Below are 16,800 nucleotides of genomic sequence, written 5' to 3'. Positions count from 1 at the left end.
ACACAGAGAAAGGAGATGGCGTGAGGTGTACAGCTTGGTGGAGACATCTAAGAATTGCTGTAACCAGTTTAGTTTCACCAACAAAAATATGGAAATTACATGTTCTCAAACCCATTTCATTTTCTACACCAGTGAGGAACTCCAAGAAATATGGAGAATATCTTCCCAGTAGGCAGAGGGAGAGTGGAATTCCTTATATAACATGGACCCCATATTTCCAAGACATGTTAGTCAAAAGGGGAAGACCCCTGGTCAGCCCTTTATAGCAGCCACTGGGGCCCCCAGGTCTTTATTCCACCTGGGAATCTGTTGGGATCACTGGCATGTTCAAGGTCAGAGTTGCTCAGGCCCCCCAGAAACCAAACCCTCCTGCCACCCTTTCTCCCCCTCCCCACTCTCAGTCAACCTTGCTTCCATGCAACCTTTCAGATGCCTGGATGGGGTGAGAGTCAGGAAGACTGTAAAACCACAGACTGAAAAGTAGAAAGCAAGGTAAATATCATCTGATGCCTCTCCTCCCCACTGCACAGTTAAGAAGGCTGAGGAACATAGTACCATGGTGGGCAGACCTTGGCTTACCAACTTCCGGTTCAGCTTCTTTTCACCACGGGAACTGAAAGGAGTGTGTGTGGGTGAGTGTGAGTGTGTGCAAGTGTGTGTGTGTGTGAGTGGGCAGGTTGTGTGTGGTGTGAGTGTGTAAGTTTGAGTATGCAAGTGAGATTGTTTGCCATGAGTGTGTGTGTGAGCATGTGTGTGATGTGTGTGGTGTGAGCATGTGTGAACCAGTGTGTGTGACAGTGAGTGGTATATGAGTGTGGGAGTGAGTGTCTACAAATGTGTTTGTGTGTGCAAGTGTGTGTGAGTGCACATGAGCATATGCAAGGGTGTGAATGTGTGTGAGTGTGTGACACCTGTGTGGTGCGTGTGTGTGATGGGCACATATGAATACAGTGTATGTGTGTTGCCACATCACAAGAAGGAACCTGGCGTGCTGGGGTGTATGGAATCATGGGTGATGTGGAAGGTATAGTCAGTGTTTCAGAGGGAGTGAGTGAAGGACTCGGTTTTAGGAAAAGCCTGGGGTCTTAACAGGGGTGAAGTCTGGGGAAGTGCACGGTTACATGCAGGATGGGACAGAGTGGGGTAACTTGTGAAGAGTTAGAGTGGACTAGTGAACTACCTGGGCCAGATCTCCCTGTAACAAAGTCTTTGTAACTTCTGACACTGCTGGGCAAGTCAAAGTGCCCTCCCCAGACCACTGCGGAGCACCAGCTCCCTCTTGGTATCAAAGACTTTGGCCACTGCTCCCAGTCTTCCCACTGCCCAGCCCATGTCCTGTCATCCTCATCCAGTGTCCCCTCTCGTCCTGCCACGTAATCCTGTGGCCATCACTTGGCAGTACTCTTGAGTGCCATAAACCAGGCTGGACACAACCATCTCTCTGTCCACTCTCCTATTCCCACTTTGCCTGCTTTTTGCCATACCAAGTTGCTGATCCCTGGACCTCTCACTGTCATCCCAGCCGGTTCCCCTCTGGAAGGTACTTCTCTGTGTCCCCAGCCTTCACTCCATATAATGAATCACCTTGAGTGTTACTTCTTCCTTCAAGTCTCTCCTGATCCTCATTCCCACTTCCAGGTAGAGTTTATCACTCCTTCCTTTCTGCCTCTGCTATCTAAACTTCCATCACAGCATCTACAAAACGATCACACTTGTGTTTTTTGTTTTTTTTTGTTTTTGTTTTTTGTTTGTTTGTTTTGTTTTGTTTTGTTTTGTTTTCCGAGACAGTCTTGCTCTGTCGCTCAGAGCTGGAGTACAATGGTGGAATCTCGGCTCACTGCAATCTCCGCCTCCCAGGTTCAAGCAATTCTCCTGCCTCAGCCTCCCAAGTAGCTGGGATTACAGATGCCCGCCACCATGCCCAGCTAATTTTTGTATTTTTAGTAGAGATGGGGTTTCACCATGTTGGCCAGGATGGTCTCGAACTCCTGACCTCATGATCCACCCACCTTGGCCTCCCAAAGTGCTGGGATTACAGGCGTGAGCCACCGCGTCCAGCCCACACTTGTTTTTTATGCCTATCTCCTCCTCCTTCTACACTGAAATGAATTAGGGCAAAATTGTGTCTAATGACCTATGTCACTAGCTCACAGAAGGCATTCAGAAAAGGTCTGTGGAATCCATGAATGGTTGAAGGCATGAGCAAATAAATGAATATGTGAATGGATTTATTCTAACCAAGCCAATACCATCACCTAATCTTTTCTTATCTATCCCAGCCCGAGTCTTCTAAGCTGAACTGGATCCACTCATGTAAACGAACACCAGCCTTGAGTGCTGGCCTTTGTCTCCTGTACCTATGCCCTGGTCTTCTCTCTCATCTTCCTGGGCTCTCCATGGCTCTGCAACTTCAACCTAGACCCTCACTGCAGGGCCTTCACTTGGATGACACATCAGGATGCATTTCTCAAGATTGACCCTTGGTGCTCTCCTCTAAGATGGTTTGGGCACTTGCCTTCTAGCTCCATGAAGACAACTATGGATAAGAGGGGCTCCCACTTTCTGTCCAGGTGTCATTTCCTGCCTGGTGGCAATGAGTATCCTCACTCCAATGGCCTCCTTCAACCATGCCCCTCATCCATGTCCCTTTGCCCGTACCTGCCCTGCTGTCAACCTAAGCAACAGCCTCAGCCCCTAGGGTGTGTCTGGTTTAGGAGAGCAACACTCAAGGTTCTTCTCACCATGTAGAAAGTGGGGGCCACAGATAGTGCATCTGCCATGATTCAGAGAGGTTCCACATCACGAATTGTTTGAGGAGTCATAGCAAATGGAAAATGGGGCTTGGAGGAGCCAGGTTCCTAACTAAGGTCACCACTCCCTCAATTATAGAGTCAGAGACCACTGGAGGGTTCCACTGGCCAAGAGAAGGGACAGGGCTCCAGAAATCAACATGTGTTCGGCCCCCGGAAAGTACTGATAGCCTAGACCCCTCCTCTGACAACAGGTTGAAGACCAGCCTGGGAGAGGCCCCAGGAACTAGGATCAGATGGGAACTCACCTTCTAGCCTCTTCTAAGAAGAACCTCTGACTTTCTCTCCTGAATGGGGGGAACTTGCAGCTCTGGGAATAAGGGATATTGTGGAGGTGAGTAGAGCAGGGCAGAAGCTGGAAAATGGGGGCTCTGGCCAAGGATCGTGACTGGAAAGCTGGGGGAGAAACAGGAGGCATTGGGAGAACAGGTGATGGGAACAAGACTGGACTCTGAAGTCAGGGCCCACACCCAGACCCTGTGGTTTGGGAGACAAAGGACTAAAAGGCTTCTAGAGGCTGGAGGAGGAGGGGGGCTTCTGGGGAAGGCACAGAGCTGGTTTGGACACTCTGCCTCTCCAACTTGATTTCTCACTAGCCCACAGCCTCCAACCACTGCCTGTCTCTTGGCCACCAACGAACATGTGGTGGTTAATTTTAATGTGTCAACTTGACTGGGTAAGGGATGCCCAGATAGTTGATAAAACAATATTTCTGGGTGTGTCTGTGAGGGTGTTTCCAGAAGAGATTAGCTTTTTTGGTGGGGGGTTGGAATTTCGCTCTTGTCACCCAGGCTGGAGTGCAGTGGTGCAATAGCTCACTGCAACATCCGCCTCCCGGGTTCAAGCGATTCTCCTGCCTCAGCCTCCGGAGTAGCTGGGATTACAGGAGCATGTCACCACGCCCAGCAAATTTTTGTATTTTTAGTAGAGACAAGGTTTCACCATGTTGGCCAGGCTGATCTCAAACTCCTGACCTCAGGCGATCCACCAGCCTCAGCCTCCCAAAGTGCTGGGATTACAGGCATGAGCCACCGTGTCCATCCAGGATTAGCATTTGAATCAGCAGTCTGAATATAGAAGATCTGCCCTCACCAACATGGTTGCACACCATCCAATCTGTTTAGGGCCCTCTCACATAGAACAAAAAGGTGCAGGAAGGGCAAATTCTCTCTGTTCTTGAGCCAGGACACCCATCTTCTCCTACCCTGAAGCTTAGAGCTCCTAGTTCTCAGGCCTCAGACTCAGACTGAGTTACACCACTGGCTTTCCTGTTCTCCAGCTTGGAGACAACATACTCTTCAGCCTCCATAATCACATGAGGCAATTCCCCTAGGAAGTCCCCTCTTATTTCTCTATATATCCTGTTGGTTCTGTTTCTCAGGAGAACTCTTAACACAGCCCCCTTCCAGGATGCCAGCTCCCCCAGCTTCCTAGGCACCACCTCTGCACAGCGCATTCCACTCCTGTCTGCCGCTCCAAACATGTACCTATCCAAGGTCTGGCTGAAGCCACACTGTATCTGGACAGCCACCCCTGACAATGGACAATAAGCTCGCCTTCCTCTAAACCCACTGCTCACATATTCATTTTACACTTGCATGTGTCATTATCTTGTTTTCTTTTGAGAGTCTATTCATCACCCAAGTACACTGTTCCTGACAGAAACTCTTTTATGTCTCTAACAATCATCATGCAGCTCAGAGACAACATTTTCAAGCCATGTTTACTGCTGCTGACGTTTGCCAAGTGAGGTCAGATGAAGGCTCAACAGAGGATGCCTTGTATCAGCTCAGTAGCTGGGCTCTTCTGTGGCCGTGCACTGGGGTAAAGACGTGGAGAAGGAATATGGACCTTGCATAATTGAAGGAGAAAGGCTGCCTTTCCTTCTCTGGCCTGCTGACATCTCAGGCTCAAACACATGACCTCTTGCCTCAAGCCCCCCAGCTTTGAGAAGCCCTCTCTTTGCAGCAGGGAAGACACCAGTGGAGGGCCTAGAAACAGGATTTGCTGATGCACTTCTGCACACAAGGTCAATCAGATGGATCCTGACCTATATTCCAAATGCATGGAGAATTGGTCACTGCCATGTACTGCTTTTATTTTCCTGTTGAAAAGGCAGTGCCACACTATTGCATAGAGGTCATAGAGAGATTCATTAAAGACCTTGAAAAAAAAACATATCCTATGTTGACACAAGGGCTGGGCGCTCATGCAGCAACAATCAAAAAGGCCCCCGGTGCTCAAAGAACAGAGCAGAGAGGAAGAAGAGCAACAAGCTGAGCTGCCCATGGCTGACCATTGAGCTGGATGCTGGCCATGCAGAGAGGTTTGCAACAGAGTTTCTGTCTGGGTTTAAATTCTCAAACATCCGTGTCTGAAAGAATCACCGAGAGAGCTTGTGAAAATGCAGCTTCTTAGTGTTGTCCTCACAATAAACTGAAACAGAAGGTGGGCCAAGAAATAGATATTTTTAACAAGTCCCCAGGTAATTCTGATACAAAAGGCCCATTGGCCACACATTGAGTTTAGAATGCTATGCTTTCTCCGACTTTTACTTACCCCCAAAAACTGAGAGTACCACTGATAAAAAAGAAAGTAGAGCTTCTCATAAATGGATGCAGTGGACTCTGTGACTCCCATCCACTCACCATAGCTGGGATACAAATGTTCCTCTAAGTACCCAAATATACCTTCAGTATCTGGTACAGCTTGTGTGCAAATATGACCCCAATGAGCTATCCCTCCGGGTATCCACACTGAATCTGGGCTGGCCCTGTGGCTGGCAAAACCAGTAGAATGCAGTGGAAGTGCCACAGAGCAGGCCTCAGGCCAAAGACTTAAGAAGGCCTAGCAACTTCTATTTTCACAGTTTTGGGAGCCTTATACCACCCTGTATAAAGTCCAACAACCCTGATGGAAAACATGTAGAGAGGCCGCATGGGTGGGCCCTGAGACCACACAGAGGGAGACAGAGAGACAGAGAGACAGACAGACAGACACCCAGCCATCTCAGTGTCCCGGCTGAGCCCAGCCTTCTAGCTGCCCCTGCTAAGGTACCAGGCACGTAAGTGCACCATCTTGGAAGTTCCAGCTTAGTCAAGCTCCCTACTGACAGGAGCCCTCTGCAGATATCACATCAATCAGAAATCATCCAGCTAAGCCCCATCAACCCCAGTCAACCCACAAAAGAACTAATTTCTGTTAATACTAGTTCTTATTCTATACCATGACTTAAATCAAATATTATTGCTGCATCACAAACCACCCTAAAACTTAGTGGCTTAAAACATCAAGTGCTGTATTAGCTCTTACAGTTTGGAGAACATGGTAGACAAAAAGGACTAACTTACATAAAGCATATTACAAAGTGCTTTTATATTCGGTAGCTCATTTCATCCTGACAACATGCTGTGGGTTAGGAAAGGCAAAGATTCATGTTATTCCCATCCAGCAGTGTTTTTAAATGACTTGTTGGAGATGACTAGATTAGTTAGTGGCAGAGCTGATCATGTGATGTCAAATACAGGGCTATTTCTTTGCAGGCGTAGCCAGTTGCCCTGAGGGTTCAGCAGAGGATAAGGTGAGCTGGGACAAGGGTCTGACAGGAGCTAAAGAGAAGGTGATAGCACAGATGGCCAGATGCAAAGGCTGTCTCTGATGGCCAGCCTTCAGAGAGGCTGATGGGGTAGGAGTCAGGTAGACAGATGAGGAGTGACACTGAGGCGACTCAGCATAAGAGGATTTGAGGACATGGTGGCAAATGGTTGGAAAAAGCCATCCCTGATCTGATGGGTGGGCTAGATGTGAAAGAGCAGAGACTTGCATGGTGGGTCAGCTCTGTTTGCCCAGGAGCTGGGCAAGCCTGTGAGCAGCCTGGCCAAGTCTTCACACCGGGCTCCCCACCCAACTGCAGCTTGTGTCCTCATCATGCAGGGTCTGCTCCAAGGTGCCACGCTCCCTAGCTCTGTCTGTTACACGAAGTGGGTTACGGGAAGTGTCTTCAAGACAACTCTTCTAACTCAACAGTGGGCCCCTCCAGGGGAAGAATGAAGAATCTCGCTATAGGGTGTAAAATGTCAGGCAGTGGGTAAACAGCTATCCCACCCATTGCACGCCCCTCCTGGCCCTTGTCCCACTCCTCCATGAGCCTCCTCTCCAGCCCTGGATTTCCTTCCTGCACCTGGAACACATGTCCTGAAGACCCTAGCAGACCAGGCCCTCTATGCATCCTTATAAGGCAGTTCAGGCTCTAGCCCAAAACCTAGATGAGGCCACAGGCTCCTTCAAGGTGCCCGTGCATTAGGAAGAGGGGTAGGAGTGAGCTCCTGAGAGCCATAAGCACTCTACCGCCGTGAGTGCCCAAGAGCTGGCCCTACTGCCTGCAAACTCTTGGGAGTTTGGGAGCTTGGGAACTTGAGGGAGCTTCTCGGCTTCTGTGCCTATGTGTTTGTGTATGTGTGTGGCCTATGTGTATATCCACATCTCATGTAGAGAAGCCTAGTCCATGCATAGTGCATGTGGAATTGGCCATGAATTTTACAGCCAGAAAACTTCCCAAAGGCAGAGTTGTGAGTCGCAAAAGAAAAACGTGGGGGAGAAATCTATTTCTTTTGAAAAAAAAAAAAATCCTCCCTCCCCCAATGCAAGGTTGCAGTGAGTTAGTAAACAGCCTCTCTATACTTACTACAGAGACAAGTATTCAGAATCGGAGGAAACTCCTTTGATGAAGGCACAAATGGGAAGAGAAAGGAAGACATTGTGGAGACAGGTTGACAACACCACGGTGAGACACAATGAACACAACAGTCGGGGTACATCCGCTTGGGGCTCTGGCCTCAAGCAGATGGGTTTCCTCTGGCAACGATGGGCCTGCACATGAGGCAATAGTTTGCTTGTGGAGGGAGCTCAGGGTTGGGGGATTCTATCGGAATCCACATGTGTGGCCGTTCTACCCCAGACGGAGAAGATTCCAATAGGCCACCAGATTGCTGCCCTCTGGATAGTAGGAGGGCTTTGTCTGGTGGGGGTCTCCAGGGGACCTGGGATGGAGTGTTCATGCCCTGGAGTGATTCCACAAGCTCAGTAAAGATACTTCTATGATTTAGGTGGCCAGGTACTATAATTCTTATCCACTTTATGTATATTATTAACCATAACCATAATTGCATCTTAAATTATTTAAGTCCTGCTTTTACTCTTTCAAAGTATGTTTTCACCTACACTTCCCTTATACATGTATAAAAAGGGAATATATTAGTAGCCCCATCTGACAGTCAACAAAACTGAGGCTCAGCGATGCTATCTGATTTGCTAAAATTAGCAGTTATTACTAGTTAGCAGTTCAGTTGGGCCTCGAACTCAGTTCTTTAAGCTAGTAACTCTCTATTGAAGCTGTTTTCAACCTGGACCACACTTCAGATTCCCCTGGAGAGATGTGAAAACTCCAGGCTGTACTCCTCAACCCACCTGACTGCAGACTTTTCTGAGTTTTCCTTAACTCAGAAAAGCTGGGGGTGGGATCCAAGAATCAAGACTGTTAAAGCTCCGCAGGCGATTCCAATGTGCAGTTAAGGTTGAGTATGACATCATTACCCTCACCTGGGAAATTCAGCATCTCAGGCCACATCCCAGACTTAATAAGTAGAATCTTCATTTTCACAAGATCCCCAGGTGGCACCTATACACAATAAAGTCTGAGAAAGGAGCTAGTGCATCTGGAAAGGCCTAACAGCCCCGGCCATGTCTGAGTTGGGGCAAGGAGCCGGGGGCCAGCCAGTAACTTATTCTTCATTGCTTATACTGGGTTTAAGCTGCAAGGTGTAGTGTTATAGCTTGTGAGTGAAACAACATGAAACTTGATAACCCCTATTTCTGATTCCCTAGAAATAGCAGAGGGGAAAGATTTTCAGATTAGGGGCAACACGAGTGGAAGGCAGGGCACCTTCCCAGCCTGCAGATGCACCCCTCTCCCTCCCTCCCAGCCTGCTCAGCTGGACTCACCCTCTAAAGACTTGGAAGGAGAGACTAAAGGGCTCTTTGTCTCTGCTTCCTTCGCTGGGCTCTGCACTGGAGAAGCAGGTGCAGACTTTGCAGGTGAGCCAGGCTCTTCTGGGGCAGTTTCTTTCTCTCCTGAAAAAACAGAAAAACACCTCAGGATAGAGGTCAAATAGAGAAGAGATGGGCAGGGAAATAAAGCCTTCTAAAAATTACTTTTTTCTATTTGGTCATCAATCCTCCTAGCTGATAATGAACCTTCTGGCTGAAGTTAGCTCCTCCCCCTGACCTTTTTAGATTTCTGCTACTTCCCTGGGAAGGCCAAGGGGAGAGGGTGGAGTCATGTTTCCTTCATCAAAACACACCTACCAATATATTACTCCAGATGTGGAGGGCAACACTGCAGAACTCACACATGGCCGGACCAGAGCCTTGCTCTCGTTCCTGTCCTGTCTCTGAAGAGAACCAGCCAGGAGCTTTGTGTCGTGAGCACAGAGCACATCAACGGGTAAGAGGTGGACCCACAACCACCAACTCCCCTTATTTTATTTTTTGCTGACTCCCCTTAAAAACACCCATGATTTCTTTGCATGTGACTATTGTTTAATTCATCAAATTTACATTTTCTGTCCAAACAATCCCTAGGGATAAAAAGCGCCATGTTCCTCTATTTGCTTTTCAATTGGCACATCAGAGCTCCAAGCAAGCCAGCAAGGGTTTTTTTGGTCAAGTGAGGTCATGAAGGCACTTGTTGTTTGAGATGGAGTCTCCTTCTGTCACCCAGGCTGGAGTGCAGTGGTGTGATCTCAGCTCACTGTAACCTCCGCCTTCTAGGTTCAAGCAATTCTCCTGCCACAGCCTCCTGAGTATCTGAGATTACAGGCGTGCACCACCACGCCTGGCTAATTTTTGTATTTTTAGTAGAGACGGGGTTTCACCATGTTGGCCAGACTGGTCTCGAACTCCTGACCTCAAGTGATCCACCAGCCTTGGCCTCCCAAAGTGCTGGGATTACAGGCCATTCCCAGCCAGCAAGGGTTTTTTAAGTGCCTGCTTTGTGTCCAGGAAGGTGGCTGACTTGGGGTGAGGAGTGGAGATGGTGGAAGAAGACCCTGCCCTGAGGGAGTGTCAGTCTAGCCCAGTGGACACAACCAAAAGCTGAATTATGTGTCTCAGACCCCAAGTGGTTGGGAAGCAAAGAGAATGGACAGCTCAATTTGAGTGGAGTAGAGAGGGTGACAGGGAGGCCTTCCTAGCTGGAGAGGGGTTTGAGAGGAAGCTGGAAGTGTCGATGACTGATCAGGCTAGCCAAGAAGGGGAACCATGCCAGGAAGAGACAAAGGTAGAAACAAGAGCATACAAGCTACTGTGAGTGAATATTTGGGAGTCAACACAGAGAGATGGGCTTCACTAAAGAATCTGAAATAAAAGAGTGAGAAAAAGACATAAAGTGTCAGCTGGTGGAGGGTTTTGATTGCCAGTTTAAAAGGCTTATACTAGACCTGATGGGAAATAATAATGATGACTATGATCATTATTATAGCTAAAATTGATCTGGTGTTTACTGGCCTAAGCCATATTTGTAGGCACGTCTCTAAGCACATTACAAGTATTAACTCCTTTATGCCCGGTAAGAGGGTCAAGTGAGGTCATGAAGGCACTGAGTAACTGTCAGGAACAGAGCAATGAAGGGCATTTTTGTGATTAATGGAACTACGGTAGAAGTGTTCTTTGATGATGGGGCAGGAAGGTCCTCTCTTGGTGGTCCTGAGCTCTCCCCTCCACCCTGGGGGACTTGGAAGCAGGGGGGCCTCAGGGTCATTTACCATCAAGTTCTAGTTTCTTCCTCTCCACCTCTTTCTTGTACTCCTCCAACTCCTGGTCAGTGAGTTGGCTGAAGGGGTTGGGCACCGTCTCCTCTGAATCGTCTTTGGTATCCTCGTCTCCCTTGGACATCAGCTGGCTCTCTGTAGACTGAAAGTTAACCACAGAGGGTGTGTCGCTCTCTGAACGCCGCAGTTGGGGTGCAGGCCCCAGCTTCCTTTTAGATTCATGTGGCTGCAAGCGGTCTTGCTAGGGACAGCGTGGCATGCAGCTCCTTGGAAACAGCTCAGGGCCTTGGGGTAGGGATTGTTCATTCCTCCCCATTGCTACCTCACCCCTAGATTTTGTAACTGGCTGGATGAATATAGGGGGTCCACAGTCTGCCCCTGAAATAAAATCAAAGGATGCTCCCGAGCAGAAGGAAGACACACCTTTATTGCAATCCCTTCTATGGACACTTCCAAGCCATCACTATGCAAATACAGTTGGTGGCCCAAAGCCAGTCAGCCAAAGCCCAGCAAGCATAGCATTGGCTCAAGCAAGCTTCATGCCAGCCATTCCCCACCACTGCCCTCCCCGCCCCCACAGCAGTGCAAGCCACAACACACAGCATTAAGTTATATGCACAACACACAGCAGCTTCAGTGCTCTCAGTCCAAACTGTTAGTCCTGTTTCGCACACAGTCGTAAGTGACAAAGGGGCCAAGGTTCCTGAGTCTCAGATCTTCAACCTGCCTGCACCGCAGGTCCCTGCAGGGATACTGGCAAAATCACTGGGTTTTGCCACCTCTGTGGAGCCCCTGGCTCTGGGGAGCTGACCAGCCGACCCTCGCATAAGCTTCAGGAATTCTTTGACCCCTCTAGCCCAAGATAGGAACTAAAATTCAGACTCCACAGCCCTTTTTCCTAATTCAGCATCCTCATCTTGGCCTTTGAGGATGAGTGCTCTGAAGCTGAGGAGCAAAGAGAGTGAAGCCAAAGGGAGGTGAGCCTGGAGCCTGCCAGTCCTCCCTGCCCTGGCCTCCCAGGTCTTCTGGCCCCTGGGCCCCTTCCAAAAGGGAGGCCACAGTAGGCCTAATGCAGGGAATCACGGAGTCAACCGAGAATCCAAGACCAAAAATCCAAGAAGAGGGACTCCGAGAAGAGCACTTGGTATAAATGGCAGGGGAGATTTTTGTTTGTTTTTTTAACAGTTTTGCTCATTGTAATGAACTCTCACCTCCCCCCAGAACATGGCTATTTCTATCCTTGACGCTGCGGGATATTCAGTGTTCCCCATCTTGGCTGAGTTGGGGTTGGGGGGAGGTAGGTGTGATGATGCAACTTTCACACTTCTCCTGCCAATGGGCACCCACCCTGTGGGCTGCAGTCTTGACCTGAAATCATTGCATCATCACAATTTGCCCTGCAGAGAGGAACATTTCCTGTATTTCCCCAATTTTTACTGCTAAGGAAAATGTCATGCCCATTGCTACCTTGCAAGGAGCAGCAGTGATTTCAAACACATGCCAGAATTCTGAACTTCGCCCCTTTTGCTAAGCACTAAACAAAACACTGTTCTATCTCAAGCACAAAAACAATGACAATACTTTCTAACTCAATGTGGGTTTGTGTGGGTAATGTTGTCCCTTCCCATCCTGTAGGAGCATGGACCCTGTCTATATACCCTTTCTCTATGGGTACATGATCATCTTTCCAGAGCTCTGGCTGGATGACGTCATACCAGGCACAGAGGTCAGAGACACTCAGGGCTGGGCACACCTGGGGCACCTGGGAGTCTCCGGCCCCAAGCCTATGAGTCCCCAGTTCACGGGGTAGTAAGGGAGGACAGAGTGGAGTTCCATGGCGGGAGGTACGGAAGCCGGCCGCATCACTCCTGCAGGCAGGCTGGGCTGCTGTTCTCCCGCCCAGTGCCCACAGGGGCCATCAGACATTGTCCTCCCTGGTCCTCACAGCACCCCTGTGAGGTGGGCCTCCATTTTGCAGCAAGAGCACCGGCACCCAAGATCACAGGGGAAGGTGGGTATGAGGACTCAGGGGTCCTGCAGCCCAGCCCTAGGCACAGAAGACCCCGAAGGCAAACACGTTTCCCCGCCAGTCAGGGGCAGCCTCTGCTGTACCGGGCTTCGGCTCTTCTCGGCAATGACGCTCGCCAGGAGCTGGGACTGAGGCCCCGCTGACTTCACATCTTGTCGGTTTTGTTCTCGAATCTGTGTGGAAAGGGGAGAGGGAGAGTGAGCTGGCTGTTCAGGGTCAGCATGGAGTTTGGGAGGGGGCATACTGGTGTGCCTGGGGTCTAGAAAGGTCTCCAGCGGTGTGGGAGCCCGTTTCCTATCCTGATGCAATCCCTGCACTCTAAGGGGGAGGCCTCCAAGTCTGTTCCAGGGTGTATTAGCAATTTATGTAAAGCACCAGATTTTCATGAAACCAGAAGGAGCTATAAACTATGAAAAGTAAAATGAGGCATAGTTGATCCTAAGAAGCCCCTGAGGAATTTGTTTTAAATACAGATTCTAGGCACCCCCCACCATTGAATCTGAATGTCTGGGGCGAGGGGAGAGGGAGGGAGGGAGGTAGAGGAGGGTGACCCAGGAATCTAAACTTTCAACAAGTGCTGTAGGGTATCCAGGCCCACACACTGCAACACTATCCTGTGAGTGATCTGATCTGTTAGAGGTGCCTGCTACAACTGCAGTTTTAAAGTAACATTAAAAATACATGCAAGTGAACTGTCAGGCAAAGGTCCGGAAACAAACACAGCGATCTTGAAATATTGCAAATAAAAACCAAAAGGAAAATGGTATAAAATTCATTAAAACTCATTTTGTGGGCAGGACTTTCAGAGACAGCTGATGTGTAAACCAAGCCATGCTCTAGGTAAAGGGTTATGGGACCACATGAGTACAGCGCTTAGCACGGCACCTGGGCCATGGTCAGTCAATGGTAGTTTCTCTCTCCTGTGAGGCATGTGAGATGTCAGCTAGTAAGGCACATCCTGGGAACTCAGCTCCTGTTTGTGGGACTTGAGACCCCCCAGTGTGGGAGAAGAGAGAGTGGGATAAACAGCCCCCACTTACCTTGTTCCTCATCTCCAGCACTTCCTGGGGGTCGGTATAGAGAGGCACAAATTGGTTTGGGTTTTCGATGCGAATTGGCATGCCACTGCTGGATTTCTCCACCTCATCAGCCTTCATCCACTGCACAAACACAAAGCCATGGGGCTGAGGTGAGGGAACAGGCACATGTGTCCTCCCCAGTGGTCCACCCATGAGATCTGGGCCCAATGGCCTGCGTGGAAGGTCAGCAAGCCTACTCATAGACACTCTCTCTTCTTAGGCCTCTTTGATGTCTGTCTCCAGGAGCAGAGAAGGGCAACAGATGACCCAGTTACCAATGAAGGCCCTTAGGCCAAAGGTCAGCTATAAAGAACGTCCAAGAGTTGGGGTCAGAACCTCGGGAACCAGCTTTGACACACAGGCAACCACTTGGGCTTCAGTATTAGGTAACTTGATATGAGTTTGGAGAGGTTCATATTGTTTTATGAAGAGCTATTCTATTTGGCTGTTGGCTACTTTTATGTTAATGAAAAATTGAGAGCCTGTGGGTGGGGACAGGGAGAGAAAATATAACTTCATAGAAGTGGCTGTACAGCCCACCTCCTGGGCTTGCATCAGATCTTAAGTCCCAATGTTAAATGCTCCTCCTTTGAATTTCCCAGGAGCCCCCTGTGGATGTGGGAGAAAGAAGCACAAACCAACTGGTTCTGGGTCATGTGCCTGGTCCAACTGCCCTCTGGAGAAATCTGTTCCTTAGACCCAAAAACTCAGGCGGAGGTGCAAGGAAGAAGTGGTCAGGGGCTCAGTGGGCCTGAGCAGCTGTTCTCAGAGGCCCAATAGGAAGCCCAAAGAGGATGCTACTAACCTGGGGCAGGAGAGGTTTGTTCTATTCCCATTTTAAAAATGCTTCACCCTGCAAATGCAGCCTGCCCCTCTCTGACCGGGTCTGTCCTGGGCTCCCCCTTACCGTGGTCTTGGGTCGGGGGCTGCCCATGCTCCTCTGGACCTCATCGGCCACATTGACCCGCAGGTAGGTGTTGGGCGTATTGAGCCAGCGGGTCTTCTCCTTCTGCTGCTTCTGGGCATGCTGTCGCAGGGCGGGCACCGGGGCACCGTCCTCCTCAAACACGAAGGCTGTGACCGTGGCTGGAATCTCCACCTCACTTTTGTGTTTGGTTTTCTCTTGAACAAAGGGGTGGCGGTACGTGTAGCCTGTTCTGTAGCCCTATAAAGGACAAAAATAGAACCACTTATGGGGTGAGAGAAAAGGCCTGTACCTGCACATACATGCACATACACCTTTCCTTCCATCTGCTTAAAGGACTCTTCATGTAAACCCAAATCTCCATTAAACAATCTAGGCTTTCCACTCTTCTGGTATATTTCAGAACTGTTCCCTCCTCCTGGTCCCCCAGCCCCTCTCTTTCTCTACTCCAACAAGTCCTCTGATCAGGGCTGAGAAAATCCCTAGACCTTTGTGGACCAGACAGACAGAGCTCCTCATCCAAATGGAGCCACGGATTTCCTCTGGTCCAGTGGCTCCCAGCCCTGGCTGTACACTGGAATAACTGGGGGAGCTTCACACAAACACTGATGCCTGGGCCCTGATGCAGAGTTGCCCATTTAATCAGATCACAGCGTGGCCTAGGCTACAGGATCTTTAAAAGCTTCCCAGCTGATTTAACAGTCACCCCTCCCTTCCTTGACTCTGAAACTTCTTAACAATTTCCTTCTAGGAACCCTGAAATCAGACTCAAGAACATTCCTGTCTCCTAAGCAAGGCCACATCCCTCAAAGCTGGAGCTGACTGCTTCTTGGACAGAACAAACATTCTGGAACCTTGGCAGCTGTTGGAGCAATATTCAGCACTCCTTGTCTTCTATTTTTAAATTAAAATGACATTAAGGTATTTTTCTGATTATAAAGGAAATACAGATCCATGTAGAATAATTAAGCAAAATAAAAAAATAAGGAAAAAACTGAATTTTATGCAAACTCTCACCCCAGAGACAACCGCTAAAAGCCTTTCCAGTCATATCTCTATGCATATACATGTGTGTCCATATATGTTTGATGCTAGTAAAATGGATATTTCCAATCACATATAATGGCTACTTAACTATTTTCCTTTGTCAATGGTTTATGTTCTCAGCCCATTTTTCTATTGATGTTTCTCTCTTTCACATTGATTTGTAAGCTCTTTGTAAATTAAGAATATTAATTTTTTCACTATCATAGATGGTGAAAATATTTCCTTCCATACTTTGTCTTTTACCTTGTTTATGGTGGGGGAGTGGCTTATAGAAATACAAGTTTTGAATTGTTTAATATCATATCTATCAATATTTGTCATGATTGCAGCCTTTTCTGCCGTGCTTGATAAGTCTTCCCTAACACGAGGGCATCAAAAACATAACTCTATGTTTTTTAATACCCCTATAAGTTCACTTTTTATGTTTACCATTTTGATAAACCAGGAATTTATCTTGTTGAAATAAATGAAGTAGCAAAGCTGCCTTAGTTTTCCTTCCCAGATGGCAAGTAGTCTATCTTTCCCGCACTGATTTATAAAGTGCCTGCTTTTCCTGTGTTAAATTCTCATATATTTTGGATCTATTTCTGGATTCTCTAAGCTGTTGCATTGTTTTGCACATCCATTCTGCTAGTGCCACGCCGTTTAGTTGCTAAAGCTTTATCACACTTTGTCATGAGGTGGAATTAGTATTCCTGATTACTTTTCTTTTTATAACATTGCCCTAGCCATCCTGAATTTCACATGGAAGGATATTTTGTCAAGTCCTCGTACCTTCCCCCATTTTTGAAAGAAATCCATTAAGTTTATTGATTAATTCTGGAGAAGTAACCTCTTTACCCTATTGAAGCTTTCTAACCAAGAATAAATTATAGCTCTTCACTGACTTCAGGTTTTCTCTGATGTCTATTAATAAAGTTTTATGGTTTTAAAAACATGGATTCTGCTTTTTAGTGTTTTATGATTGTGATCCATTTGCAAATAGGATTATTTTCTCCCATTATTATATTTTCAAAGTAGTTAAGATACAAAAACTACTGATTTTTGTATATATTTGCATAATTGACCACCTCAAACTGAAATC

The 16,800-nt window shown here is 48.1% G+C and overlaps 1 protein-coding gene across 1 annotated transcript in view; it reads right to left on the bottom strand.

Annotated features, from left to right (window-relative positions):
- The window catches only part of ADD2 (adducin 2), a 118,569-nt gene that overhangs the window by 13,181 nt on the left and 88,588 nt on the right, over positions 1-16,800 (bottom strand). Inside the window, exons 11-15 of the mRNA XM_032179077.2 lie at positions 14,652-14,909; positions 13,706-13,825; positions 12,749-12,838; positions 10,631-10,778; positions 8,811-8,939 (exon numbers count right to left, since the gene is read on the bottom strand). Of these exons, the coding sequence (XP_032034968.1) occupies positions 8,811-8,939; positions 10,631-10,778; positions 12,749-12,838; positions 13,706-13,825; positions 14,652-14,909 (745 nt within the window). The remainder of the gene's footprint in view (positions 1-8,810; positions 8,940-10,630; positions 10,779-12,748; positions 12,839-13,705; positions 13,826-14,651; positions 14,910-16,800) is intronic.

This window comes from Hylobates moloch, unplaced genomic scaffold (assembly GCF_009828535.3).
Source record: "Hylobates moloch isolate HMO894 unplaced genomic scaffold, HMol_V3 SCAFFOLD_15, whole genome shotgun sequence".
Lineage (NCBI taxonomy): Eukaryota > Metazoa > Chordata > Mammalia > Primates > Hylobatidae > Hylobates > Hylobates moloch.
The sequence above is the reverse complement of the archived record's forward strand: the minus strand, read 5'-3'. Positions and strand labels throughout refer to the sequence as shown.